The following is a 14,707-nucleotide window of genomic DNA, read 5'->3' as shown; positions in this document are numbered from 1 at the left end:
TTGAATTAACAAGATACAAACTCAGTGGATCCAGATGACCTGCTTTATCTTGCTTGGGAGAGAATCAGAGTGTGTAGATGATTGTTTTAGGCAGCATCTGCCTTGTATGTTAAGAAGCAATCTGATCATACATATGGTGAATTCCCCTTAATTTCTATTTTAAAATGTTCTTTTTTTTAGCCCCCCAAATTTTTAAACAAAGTTAACAAACAGTGTATTATAGGTTTCAGGAGTAGAATTTAGTGATTCATCACTTACATATAACACCTGGTGCTCATCTCAACAAGTGCCCCCTTAATGCCCATCACCCATTTAGCCCATCCTCCTACCCACCTCCCCTCCAGCAACCCTCAATTTGTTCTCTGTATTTAAGAGTCTCTTATGTTTTGTCTCCCTCTCTGTTTTTATCTTATTTTTCTAAATTCTTAAGGGTGTAAGTTTAGAGAACTGAAGTGGATGAAAAAGAAAATACAAAATATCAATATTTATGGGACATAGATGAAGCAGTGCTTAGAGGGGAAAGGTTATATAAGAAAATAAGGGGGAGCACTCAAATATGTAAATTAATTAATCACAAGCATAAAGAAACTCATTGATAATAATACCATAATAGTAGGGGACTTCAACGCCCCACTTATAACAATGGACAGATCATCTAAACAGAAAATCAACAAGGAAACAATGGCTTTGAATGACACACTGGACCGGATGGACTTATCAGATATATTCAGAACATTTCATCCTGAAGCAGCAGAATACACATTCTCCTCCAGTGTACATGGAACATTCTCCAGAATAGATCACACACTGGGACACAAATCAACCCCCAATAAGCACAAAAAGATTGAGATCAGACTGTGCATATTTTCAGACCACAACGCTATGAAACTTGAAATCAACCACAAGAAAAAATGTGGAAAGATAACAATATTTGGAGACTAAAGAAAAGAAGAAAAGTATCACATAAATTTTGTTTTAAAATATGAATAATACACTTATTTATTTTAAGTAAACCCTACCCTCAATGTGGGACTCAAACTCACAACCCCAAGATCAAGAGTTCCATGTTCTACCAACTGAGCCAGCCAGGTCCCCCAATAATATACTTTTTTAAAAGCCTAGAAGAAAATATACTAAAACTATTAATAATGTTTATCCATAGTGGACTTACAAATAATTTTAACTTTAAGTTTCTTCTTTGATTTTCTTTATTTCCCAATATTTCCTTAAGATCATGTGTGTCTTATTTTGTCTTTATTATTTTTTTGTTTTATTTTATATTAGAGAGAGACAGAGACAGAGACAGAGCATGAGCAAGGGAGGGGCAGAAGGATGAAAACAGAATCTGAAGCAGGCTCCAGGCTCTGAGCTGTCAGCACAGAGCCTGATGCGGGGCTTGAACTCACGAGCCGTGAGCTCATGACTTGAGCTGAAGTCGGACACCCAACCGACTGAGCCACCCAGGTATCCCTTATTTTGTCTTTAAATATAATTTTTTTATCGTGTTAAAACACACATAACATAAAGTATATCAGCCTAATTACTTTTAAGTGTAGAGTTTGGTGGTATTAAATACATTCACTTTGGTGTGCAGCCATCACCACTGCGCATTGCCAGAACTCTTTGCATCTTGTGAATCTGAAACTCTATACTTTTTAAAAAACTTATTTATTTTGAGAGAGAGAATGGGGGAAGGGCAGGGATAGAAGAAGAGAGAGAATCCCAAGCAGACTCTGCACTCTCAGTGCAGAGCCTGATGAGGGGCTCAAACCCATGAACCATGAGATCATGACCTAAGCCGAAATCAAGAGTCAGACACTTAACTGACTGAGCCACTCAGGTGCCCTGAAACTCTATACCTTTTAAACTCTATATCTTTTAACCCCCTGGAAACCATCATTCTACTTCCTGCTTTTATGATCTTGACTACTCTGAATACCTCACATAAGTGGAATCATGCAGTATTTGAGCACTAACAGTGCAGAAATGTTCCAATTTCTCTACATCCTTACCAACACTTGTTTTCTAGTTTGTAATTTTAACAGTAGCCATCCCAATGAGTGTGAGGTTGTATCTCATTGTAGTCTTAATTTGCATTTACTAATTATTGGTAATATTGAGCATCTCTCATGTGTTTATTGGCCATTTGTGTATCTTCTTTGGAGAAATGTCTGTTCAAGTCTGTTGCCCATTTTTGAATGGGTTGTTTGGTTTTTTCCCTTGAGTTTTAGGAGTTCCCTATATATTATGATATTAATCTTCTATTACATATATGATTTGAAAATATTTTCTCCCATTCTGTGGGTTGCCTTTTTACCCTGTGGATAGTGTCTTCTGTTGTACAAAAATTTGAAATTTTCATTTCAAAAGTCAAAGTTGTCTAGTTTTTCTTTTGTTGTCTGTGATTTCAGGGTCATATCTAAGAAATCATTGTCAATCTGATGTTATAAAGCTTTTGTCCTCTAGCTTTTTTCCTAAGAGTTTTATTGTTTTAGCTCTTATATTTATTCCTTTCATCCATTTTGAGTTAATTTTGTATATGGTGTTAGGTAAGAGTCCAACTTCATTCTTCTGCCTGTGAATATCCATGTTTCCCAGCACCATTTGTTGAAAAGACTGCCCTTTCCCCATTGAATGGCCTTGACATCCTTGTCAAAAATCATTTGGTTGTATGTGTGAGAGTTTATTTCTGGGCTCTCTGTTCTATTCCACTGGTCTGTATTTATGTCAATACTACACTGTCTTGATTACTGTAGTTTTATAGTGATTCTCAAAACCTTATAATGTCTGCCATCCTTCCAAGTTTGTTCTTTCCCTTCACTATTGTATTAGCTATTCTGAGTCCTTTGCCCCTCTATATAAACCTTAGAATCAGTTTGCCAATATCCACAAAATATTTCTGGGAAAGCAATATTGCTGTGAATTTGATTGGGGATTGCATTTAATCTATAGATCAAGTTGAAAATAACTGACATCTTGATAATATGGAGTCTTTCTATCCATGAACATGGAATATTCTTCCATTTACTTAGGTTTTCTTTGATTTCTTTCATTAGAATTTGTAGTTCTCCTCATATAGATTTTGTATATATTCTGTTAGATTTATACCTAAGTAGTTCCTTTTGAAGGGGATGATAATGTAAATGGTACTGTTTTTAATTTCAAATTCTACTTGTCATTGTCAGTATATAGAAAAGTAATTGACTTGTATATTAATCTTGTATCTGTAACCTTGTTATAATTGCTTACTAGTTCCAGAAGTTTTTTGGTCAATTCTTTTGATTTTCTTCATAATCACATACTTACAGAGACAGTTTTATTTCTTCTCTCCCAATCTGTATACCTTTTGTTTCCTTTTCTTGTCTTATTGCATTAGCTAGGACTTCCAATATGATATTGAAAAGTGGTGGTGAGAAGGGACATCCTTACCATGTTCTGACCTTATTAGGAAAGCTTCAAGTTTTTCACCATTAAATATGATGTCATTAAATATGATGTTAGCTGTAGGGGTTTTTGTGGATATTTTTTAGCAACTTGAGGAAATTCCCTTCTAGCCCTAGTTTACTGAGTTGTTTTTTTTTTGTCATAAATGGTGTTGGGTTTTGTCAGATGCTTTTTCTGCATCTATTGATATGATCATGTGAGTTTGTTCTTCTTTAGCTTGTTGACATGATAGATTACATTAACTGACTTTTAACAACTTTTTTTAACGTTTATTTATTTTGGGGACAGAGAGAGACAGAGCATGAACGGGGGAGGGGCAGAGAGAGAGGGAGACACAGAATCGGAAACAGGCTCCAGGCTCTGAGCCATCCCAGAGCCTGACGCGGGGCTCGAACTCATGGACCGCGAGATCGTGACCTGGCTGAAGTCGGACGCTTAACCGACTGCGCCACCCAGGCGCCCCTTAACTGACTTTTAAATACTGAACCAGCCTTGTATGCCTGGGATAAATCCCACTTGGTTGTGGTGTATAATTCTTTTAATACATTCTTGTATTCAATTGGCAAATATTTTGTTGAAGATTTTTGCATCTATATTAATAAGAGATATTGTTCTGTAGTTTTCTTTTCTTATAATGTCATTGTCTGGTGTTGGTATTAGGGTAATGCTAGCCTCATAGAATGACTGAGATTGGTAAAATTTTATGCTATGTATGTTTTACCACACATACACAGAAAGAAAGAAAGAAAGAAAGAAAGAAAAAGAAAAAAAGAGGAAAATGGCACTACACACAACAGGACAGATGGAGAGATAAATATTACACTTTAAAAAGGTATTTAAATGTATTTTATTGCTTAATTGTGTTATATATGTAATATTATTATAATTTTAAAACAAAAATCATATTGCAGCACAAAACCAACAACATCTGACTGGACCAGCTTCTAAGGTGGAAATGCACTGGTCCAATCCTCTGGCGGAGATGTTTGCATGCAATAAGCCCCAACTTAATGTCACATCCTTGTATCAGTTAGGAGTTAACATCAGCAAAGGCAAAACCTGGGGCTTCTTGTGGTTTTGGAGTATCAGGGTGATTCTATTGCTTCTCAATTATTCTGAGTCTTGTTTTAATTTTATTTATTTATTTATTTTTTCATTAAAAATTTTTTTTAAAAATGTTTTATTATTTATTTTTGAGACAGAGACAGAGCATGAATGGGGGAGGGTCAGAGAGAGAGGGAGACACAGAATCTGAAGCAGGCTTCAGGCTCCAAGCTGTCAGCACAGAGCCCGACACGGGGCTCGAACTCACAGACCATGAGATCATGACCTGAGCTGAAGTCGGACGCTCAACCAACTGAGCCACCCAGGCGCCCCTTGTTTTAACTTTAAAAGGGAATATTTAGATGCACGATCTAAGAAGACAGGTTTTGGGCCTGAGAGTTGGGTAGTGAGAGCACTCGTGGTCACGTGTGACAAGGTGAAGACAGACAAAGGGCTGGGTTAGGGGGAAAGGGTGGTCAGTCTCATTTGGACACGGAGAGTTTGAGATTCTTATTGGACATCCAGCTGGAGATGGTCAGTAGGTAATTTAGGGAGAGCCAAGGAGAGGGTTTGGGGCTGGAATAGACTCGAGCATTACAAAATGGGCAGTAGTGGGAATCCACAATGTAGGAAGATGGCAAAGAAGGAGGAGGACCCAGGGTGCCAGTCTGGGAGTCAGCTGCCATGCATTGACTGGGGTGAAAGAGAAGTCAGGGGAGAAGAATGTGGGATCTCAGGTGCCAACAAGAAGAGAGTCACTGAAAAGAGAGGCTGACTCTGTGTTGAATCCTGTAGAGCCATAATGTACAACAGGAACTAGGGAATTGACCAGGAAGAGGACATTGTTGGTTCTGACCTGAGAGCTTTCAGGGAGAGATGGAGATGAAAGCCAGGGGAGCCTGCCATGTCCAAGCATGTGAAACAGTGCCTGGAGCTACTGTTGGATGGATGGGTGGGTGGATGGATGAATGGATGGATATGTGGATGATGGGTGGATGGATGGACACATGGATAGATGGACAGACAGGTGTCTCAGAAAGACAGTGGTCTGAGAGATCAGAGAAAGCTTCATAAAAGAGGTGGAATTGAATTGTGTCTTTGACGTGTAGAGAAAAAGTGTGTGTGTGGGTCTTCACATGGGAGCACCATGAGTCAGGAATGACCCAGTCCCAGACCAGTAGGCTCAGGGAGGAAGCCACCTGGCTAGACCATGAGAAATTGTAGGAGACGAACCCTCAGAAGCCCTAAATGAGGCCAGAGAGGTCAGACAGGTCTGAGCCAGTTTAGGACTCACTCTGCCACACCATGTGAAAGAACGAGGCACTCAAGGATTTATTGAACACCTACTGTATGCAGTGTCACTGTCAGCACTGAGGATCAGGAGATGACCAGGACAGCCTTGGAAAGGGGTAATACACAAGACCATGGGTGGAGTTGGCCTCAAACAGAGGGCTAGGCACAGGGACACCTCAGGGCTGTGGGCTCATCCAGGTGTGCCACAGCTTCTGGGAGGCTGGCTGCCCAGCCCCACCTGCTACAGCCCTGTGCCCATCACAGGTTCCTGTTCTGGCCTGGCCCCCACGGGGCAGGCCCCAGGTGCTGGCCCGGTGGGTTTTGGTCCGAAACTCAATCACCCTGGCTTGTTTTCAGTGAAGGAACCCAGCTCACCGTCCTAGGTAAGTGGCTTTCACCATATTTCCCAACATGTCCCACCCCTCTGTTGTCTGAGGAAAGTTACTTTTCTCTGGAGGCCGTTTCCTATCTGCTTCCCAGCCTTAAGGGAAGATTTGCCCTTAGCAAATCTGTGGGATCTGGGGGAGGTGGGTTGGTCTCAGGGAAACCAGAAGGAAGAACTTCAATGGTACAAGCATTTACCTTTAGAGTCTGACAATTGAATGTGGTCAGGTCCTAGGGCCTGGGTTAGGGGCGTTGGTCCAAAACTGGGGACTCCTTCCCTTCTTCCAGAGCAGACACCTGTGTGGGGTCCAGAGACTGGTTCTGACTAGGGGCACTGGGGCAGCCTTGGAGAGAGTCGTTTGGGGTCTTGGCTAAGGGCTTGAAGCCCATCCACGAGGTTGGGGACATGGCTGGGGCTGTGACCTCAGCCTTCAGGAACATAGAGGAGCAACCCGAGAGGAGGTCCATGGGAGGAGGACAGAGCAGTCTGGTTTGGTCCAGGCTGAAGCGCTCGGGGCCTCTATGAGGCTATGAGGATGCAGGGACACAGAGACATGAGTGATGCAGGACAAGGTGACCAGAAGCACGGCCCTCCCAGGACATTGATCAGAAAGGAGTGGGTCCTGGGGCACCTGGGTGGCTCAGTCGGTTACGCGTCCAACTTTGGCTCAGGTCATGATCTCACAGTTAGTGGGTTCTAGCCCCATGTTGGGCTCTGTGCGGACAACTCAGAGCCTGGAGCCTGCTTCAGATTCTGTGTCTCCCTCTCCCTCTGTCCCTCCCCCATTCTCTCTCTCTCTCAAAAATAAGTAAACACTTTTTTAAAAAGGAAAAGAAAGGAGCAGGTCCCATGGGAAGAGTTTTTTTCTGTCCCTGGAGCCCCATAATCCCAGGGCCCCAGGTGTCTCACCTGTCTAAGGTGAGAGTGACCAAGTGGAGAGTGAGTGGAGGCTCAGAGCTACACAGCTGCCCCTTAAAGTCAGCAGTCATCAGGATTGTGTTGGCAGGCTAGGTGGTAGACTGTAGTTCACAGGGGAAGTACCCGGATCCAGAAGAATGAAGTGATATGGGGGCCAGACGCTGGGCTGAGGGGGAAACCGAGGCTGCAGATGCACCTTTCATCTACCTGGGAGAGGTGACACAGAAGGGCTATTGGGAGCACGGGGAACTGCCTGCTGTCCAGGGCTGAAGTGGAAAGGAGGATCCCCTGGGTGAACCAGCATGGCCACCATGGGAAAAGTCACAGAGGCTATAGATGGGGAAAGGGCTGCCCAAAGCCTGGACTCTCCCTGTGTTTCTCCCCCCTCTCCTCTGTCCACACAGGTCAGCCCAAGTCCGCACCCTTGGTCATGCTCTTCCTGCCCTTCTCTGAGGAGCTCAGAGCCAACAAGGCCATCCTGGTGTGCCTCATCAGTGACTTCTACCCTGGCAACTTGACGGTGACCTGGAAGGCAGACGGGACCCCTGTCACCCAGGGCGTGGAGACCACCAAGCCTTTCAAACAGAGCAACAACAAGTATGTGGCCAGCAGCTACCTGAGTCTGTCACCTGACAAGTGGAAATCTTATAGCAATTTTACCTGCCAGGTCACACACGAGGGGAGCACCGTGGAGAAGAGGGTGGTGCCCTCAGAGTGCTCTTAGGTACCTGAGACCCCCACTCACCCAAGAGGATGTGCAGCCAATGGACCTCCAGGAAGGTCTCTCCTCCCACCAGGATCATCCCAGCCCTTCTCCCTGCACCCAATCAATGCTCAATAAAAAGTCCTTCATTCAATCAGAAATCGTGTTCTCATTGGGGTTCATCACTTTGTGCCCTAAACTCAACCATCTTCAAACATGAACACCATTCTTTTCATCCTGTGGGAAAGGAGTTGGCAGAAGGCATCCTCATGTTTTTTGAGGGGTAGTTTTACTCTCATCCAGAATTGCCAGAGAATATTCCAGAATAGGAGATACAAATCGAACCAAGATAGACTATCCTCCACCATGTCTGTATGCTTGCTTTTCTTGCATGGACCACATCAGTCACCAGCAGTACTGAAGCCCATGGACTCCTGGATAATGTCTGAGCTCCTCCCTGGACCTGGGGCCTCACTGTCTGCTATTAGACCCCCTCCTGAGATGTCCACTTTCCTTCCTTGAATGCCCCCACTGATGCCACCATGCAGAGAAGGGACGTGCTGAGGATGCTGGGAGGCAGGCCAGGGCAGGGTCCCAGGGGCAAGAGTTCTCAAGGGTGGAGGAGTGCTCAGTGCCACAGGCAGGGGATAGGCAGGACAAGGGCATGAACGCACATGCTGAGCCCTGCTAGTTGACTGGAATGTCCAGAGCCCAGGAGAGGGACAGGGATGGGGCTCAGAGGAAGCAAGCCCAGGGGTAGAACTCCTGAAGGCCTTGGCCCTGACCAGATCTGTGGTTCCAAAAGGCAACTGTACCCTAAGATATTATAGAGTGGCCTTATTGTGCCCATACTATTTATAAAACATGGGGACACATGTTATTCAGCTGAGCCATTCAAGGATTCTGTGAGGTTGACAGCCAGGATTATGGCCCCATTTCACAGGTAGGAAAACTGAGGCCCAAAATTATTAACAAGACAGACTCAACTCCTACATGTCCCAACTCCTAGTCTGGGGCCTCCCATCTGATAGACAGGGAAACTGAGTCCAGCAGAGGATGGGGCCTACCTGAGCTCACATAGAACTGCTCCTGTATGGAGAGCTGCCCTCTGCCAAGCACCAGGCATGCTCACGTGGGGTGACCTTCCTCTGTCATTCTGTGGCCCCAACTCCCTTTCAGAAGCGCAGAAAGGAAGCCCAAGAGTGGATGGCAGGCTGAGCCGGGGCTGCAGACCCCAGTGACGGTCCCTCTACCCATGGGTGACTAGAGGGAAGGCCAGCAGGCAAAGGTCCTGGGGGAAACTCTGTGGTAGGAGCCCATACCCCAGATTTGGGCAGGCTGGGATCCTCACCCACATGCAGCCTTTCTCAGCCCTTGACCTTGGGTGACATGCAAACCCTCTGTGGGCCTCAGTTTCCTCAGCTGTACAAGGGGGAGATAACTAGTCTCTCCCCCACAGGGTAAGTGTGGGGGTTCAAGACAATGTCTGTGATGTACCTGATCCACAATGACCCTCACTAACCCCCCCTAGCTATTGCTGTCATCTCCTGGGCTCTTGCCCAGGGGATGCCTCTGACATGCTATGTGACTGTGAGCAAGTTGCTTCCCCTTTCTGGGCTCCAACGTTTCCCTCTGCCCAAGGACTGCTGGGTGAGAGGCTTCAAGGGCCAGCCTGCCAGGAAATAGGAGGATAACTACATAAAGGAATTTGGCATGGAGGCCCTGGGCCTGCAGGGGCAGTGAGGCATAAAGCTAAAGGGGGTTAGAGTAAGTTGCCTCCCCCAATTCTAGTGGCCTTGCTGGCCACCCATGGGAACCCCCAAGCTAAAGTTAATCTTAACTTTGATCTAAACCAGAACTCAGGATGATAAAAGGGGAGAAATAAGGGGAAGAGAAACTGACCCTATGGTCAGTGGGGCGTGGGACAGGTGACAAACAGAGCCAGGTGTGGCCCAGGAAAGGGACAAGCAGATTCAAGGCTATAGCTGGAGGTTTGTGTAGCTCACAAGAGAGGGTAGCAGAGTCCTCACCCTACACTCAGCCCTCTCCCCACCCCAGCCTGGGCCTGGTGCTGGCCCCTGGCTGCCTCCCTGAGCTCTGCTCAGAATCCTGGAATCCTAGAGGGCATACCTCTGGGTCTCTCACCTCCTTCTTCCAGGACCTTCACTGAGTGCAGTCTCTTCCTAGGACTGCAGACTCTTTATCTCATCTTCCACTCAGTACCTGGTAACTGCAAGGCTACCAAGAAAGTTTGAAGGAAGGAAGGAAGGGAAGGAAGGAAGGAAGGAAGGAAGGAAGGAAGGAAGGAAGGGGTGAATAGATAGATATGTGCATGGGTGAATGATTGATGGATGTGTGGGTGGATGGATGGATGGATGGGTAGTTGGGTGGGTAGGTGGGTGCATGAACAGAGATAGGTGGATGATTGATAGATGTGTGGGTAGATGGGTGGATGTGTAGATAGATGGATGGATGATTGATGGATAGGTGATGAGTAAATGTATTGATGAGTTCATGGGTAGGTTAGTAATTAGATGGGTAAATGGGTGGATAGATAGTTGGGTGGGTGGATAGATCCTAACCATGAGAAACACAGAAACTTGGTGCCTGGCAGTTCTGTGCAAAGTGACTGAACCCGACACTTGGGTTCTGATGCTGATGCTGACTTGAGTGTGACCTTGGGGCCATCACCACCTGAATGCACTAGCAATGAGCAATCCCAAAAAGGAAATTAAGACAATCCCACTGACAATAACATCAGAAAGAATACAGTTCCTAGGAACACATTTAACCAAGCTGGTGTGAGGTTTGTGCACTGAAAGATGGAAATGCAAGCACCCTGAAGAGCCAAAAATATCTTGAGGGGCACCTGCATGGCTCAGTCAGTTGAATGTCCAACTCTTAATTTCGGGTCAGGTCATGCTCCCAGGGTCATGGGATAGAGCCCCATGTTGGGCTCCATGCTGAACCCATGGGGCCTGCGTGGGATTCTCTCTCTCCCTCTGCCTCTCTTCCCCACTCACGCTCTCTCTCTCTCTCGCTCTCTCTCTCTCCTTCTCAAATAAAATTTTAAAAAGTATCTTGAAAATGAAGAACAAAGTTGGAGAACTCACACTTTCCAATCTCAATGCTTAGTAAAAGCGACAGTAACCAAAATGCAGTCCTGGCATAAGAATAAGGATCGATGCAATGGAATTGAGAGTCCAGAAACGAAACTATACACCTGAGCCAACTGATTTTTTTAAACAATTTTTTTAGAGAAGTTTTAAGCTCACAGCAAAATTAAGAGGAAGGTGCGGGAATTTTCTGTTTACTGCCTGCCGCCACACATGCACAGCCTCCCTATTATCAGTCTCCCCCTCCAGAGGGTGCTTGTGTCACAACTGACGGACCTACATTGACCAGTCATTATTGTCCAAAGCCTAGAGTTTACATTATGGTTCACTTTTGGTATTGTGCCTTCAAAGGTTTGGAGTCAGCCAAAGGACCTGGAGGGGCTAATCTTGGGAGGAAAGATCCAGGCCTGGGAGATATTTCTCTCCTATCTTGGGACCATCCTGATGGAAAGTAGTCTCTGGGGCCCCTAAACTTCAGGCTCAGGTGGAAGCAATAGAGTGTGGACGAGCTCAGCTCAACATAAGGGAAAATCGCCTTATTTGTATTCTGAGTTCTTGTTAAAATACAATTCGTTCATCTTGGTCTTTAGTTTAAAAATAACAATGGCTCACTCCAAATAATGTAGAAAGTACAGAAACGCAAACAGGAGAGAAAATCCCCCCCTCATACTTTGCCCAGAAGAGCCACTGCTGATATTTTGATGTACTTCCTCTACTTTAACCGTAAACTAGAACAACCATAAAAAGTATACATAAAATGTATTTGTAAAGTTTAAAAAGCAATAATAAAATAGGTCATGTACCACCTTAGAATCTGAACGTGACCAGGACCTCAGGAGCCCTTGCGTTAACCATCTCTATACTTTTTCCCATAGTTTTATGTCCTCTGGGTGCCATTGAAACAACTGTTTTTCAGCTTCATCTGTTTTTGAACTTCATATAGATTCAGTGAGACTGCATGTGTTTTCTCTCTCTCAAGACTGTGTCTTTCATATCCATCCATGATGAGGCTCCTTTTCACTGCTGGTGGAGGAGCCACCACCCGGCTGTGTGCCCAGTCCTCGGTGACACTAGGCAGGTCTGCCTGAGGAGCTGGCCCGCCACCACCTCTGGAGCCCCAAGTGAGGGTTTCTTCGGGGCTCTATCATCATGCAACCCATTGTTTTGATTTGTTTTGTCTTTAAAAATGGAGACAGCTTAGTTTTTTTCCTGTTACAAAGAGGAATACAAAGATTCTTTTAAAATAAAACAGAAGAAAAGTATAAAGAAATTGCTAGCACAGCCTGGAGACTGTGCTGGTTGTATCTGGTGTATGTCCTTCCAGACTTGACCTTGCATTTCACATAGACAACAAATAGATGATAGATGATAGGTAGATAGATAGACGATAGATAGATAGAGAGCTTTCTTTTGTCACTGAACAGCACACCCACCCAGGGGCAGGTAAACCTGGGCATGCATCACACTTGTGAACCTGAGGTTCTAACAACACTCAGGCAGCCTGTTCTGGGTCCCACTAGGCGCCACCATTCCATACAAGATGCAGCCAACACCCCTAGCCTCCATCCCTATGCACTTGTCCCACCACTGACTTTGAGTTGACCATTGCCACACTGATCAAAGGTCATGCCTGTCTAAGGCTCTGGAAGCATGTTACAGACTGACTTACAGAAAGGCAGCACCCCACTCCTCAGAGCCCAGAAGGCCCCCCTGGAACCTAAGGAAGGGACAGCACGGACATGGATAGACAGGCACCCAAGGACATTGCCCTTCTATCTGTCCCACCCTGACTCTTGCTCTGCTCTGAGGCAGGAGGCAGAGAGGGGCTCTGAGGTTTCTTCCCAGTTCCTGGGGGCATCCACCACAGAGTGGTCCCTCCTCAGGAGGTCTCAGAGGAGGCAATCTCTCCCCAGTGGTTGCCTCTCCCCAATGGTGTTTCCTTGGCAGCACCGAGCCCCAGGTGGAAGGAGAAGGCTTGGGACTGTGAGCTCTGGGGGGTGCTGGGAGGGTGTGAGGGCTGCAAGTGGGGGGCTGTGGACCAGGGTCTGTGGGGTCTGCACATGTTGGGCTGTGGGAAGGTGCAAGAGGCCTGCTGCTGGTCCCCACAGTCAGGGCCCCAGGAGGTATTTGGTCCCCTCTGCCCGAGATAACACATGGCTGCTCAGTTTCTGAGGCCAGAGGCCCAAGTCTGGCCTTCCTGGGGCACCTGCCCTTGATGTGGAGGTTGGAGGGAGGAGCTCCAGCCCCAGCACCTCCAGCAGCAGGGCCTGGGGCTCCCACTCTGGGAATGGGTCTGAAAGCCTTGGCTGTCAGGCCCAGCAGGGGCCCCAGTTGCCCCAGGAGACAGAGGGGAGCTTGAAGGGGGTGGGGTCACTGGGACCTTAGAGACTGGGCTCCACCCACTCAGCTTTCACAGCAGAAACTGAGGTCCACAGGGGGCAAAGGACTTGCCTAGGTTACACTGTGAGCCTGGCTACCAGCTTCTAGGCCCAGTGCTCTCCATCACATGGCACTCACATGTCCTTGGCCCTGAGGGGCCCCCTCTCTGCTGGGCCTCAGCCCTGTAACCTGCACCCTGAGACACAGCATCGCTTCCGGGCTGTGGAGCTGAAGCACATTCAAGCACATCCTGGCTCAGTTGGCACTTGTCACTGTGCAAATCAGTAAAGGGAAACCTCACTAAAGTGGACCCTGGAGGATAGAAGGCGAGGCCAGAAAAGAGAGCTGTACCACTCAATGTCAATTATAGGGAGAACAATCAGTTACAGACCTCAAATGAAGAATCATCAACAGAAAAGAATGACCACAATTACAGGCCCAAAGGGACAAGACGTACCTTGAAACTTCTGTAATAAACCCACCCCGTCTGCAACTCAGCCAATGAGAAACTATCCTCACCCTCCCCTCCAGCCACCTCTCCTTCAAGGCCTGGGGGAGCCGAGTGAGCCCACTACCCCACACCCACATTCCAGGTTCCTTCTGATGGGCCAGGCCCACCCTCCTAGCACTGCCCTAGCCCAAACACCTCAGGTCCACGCCTGAGGAGAGGAGCTTGGGTCTGTCAGGAGCTGATGGCCAAGTGGTCAGGAGCCCAGCCAGGAAGTCACCATGCATGGTGCAGAGGTATCACCCACACAAGGATGTCACCATCTTACCCAGCTGTCCTCCATGGGCCACATGGTGTCCTGGCTACATTCCTGGCCAAGACATCCCTGTACAATGCTCTGTCTCTCTCTGTCTCTGTCTCTCTCTGTCTCTCTCTCTCTCTCTCTCTCACACACACACACACACACACACACACACACATTCGGGTTCCCAGGATCCTCCCAGAGCCCCAATGCTGGGCCTTCTCCCAGGGGAGGGGTGGGACAGAGGAGCTTAGGGTCTTGAACCTCCAGGTCCCCCCAACACAGGGTGCACAGACTGCCCCCCCCCCATGAGGGAAGAAAGCATCATGGGGAAAAGGAATTTCCAGACCAGAGGGTCCCTGAGAGGGGTCTCCTCCATGCTAGATGCGGGGGAAACACAAAAATACCAAGAACACTGACATGGTTGTGGCACACTCACCACACATAAGCAACAAATCCTAACCTGTGGTCAACCAGCTCCCAGCTTTCCGTAAGAGAAGAAAAACAGCTGGCCAAGCTGGACTCCCTTGTTCCGCCCTTGTCTCCTAGTTCTATGTACTCCCTATTCTTGGAAAGAAACCCAGCGTCATTCATTACACACGTAGCTACTGATCTGCTCTGAAGCCTGGCATTGCTTTAGGCCCTGGGGACATGACTGTGCTGAGACCAAGTCCTG

General features: G+C 46.8%; 1 gene segment (V, D, J or C); it reads left to right on the top strand.

The window, feature by feature from the left end:
* Window positions 1–6,571: 6,571 nt before the first annotated feature.
* Window positions 6,572–7,926, top strand: LOC115498693. The segment is given in 2 exon segments: window positions 6,572–6,650; window positions 7,489–7,926. Coding segments are annotated over 2 exon segments (399 nt in total).
* The last annotated feature ends 6,781 nt before the right edge of the window (window positions 7,927–14,707 follow it).

Source organism: Lynx canadensis, chromosome D3 (genome assembly GCF_007474595.2).
Source record: "Lynx canadensis isolate LIC74 chromosome D3, mLynCan4.pri.v2, whole genome shotgun sequence".
NCBI lineage: Eukaryota > Metazoa > Chordata > Mammalia > Carnivora > Felidae > Lynx > Lynx canadensis.
The sequence above is the reverse complement of the archived record's forward strand: the minus strand, read 5'-3'. Positions and strand labels throughout refer to the sequence as shown.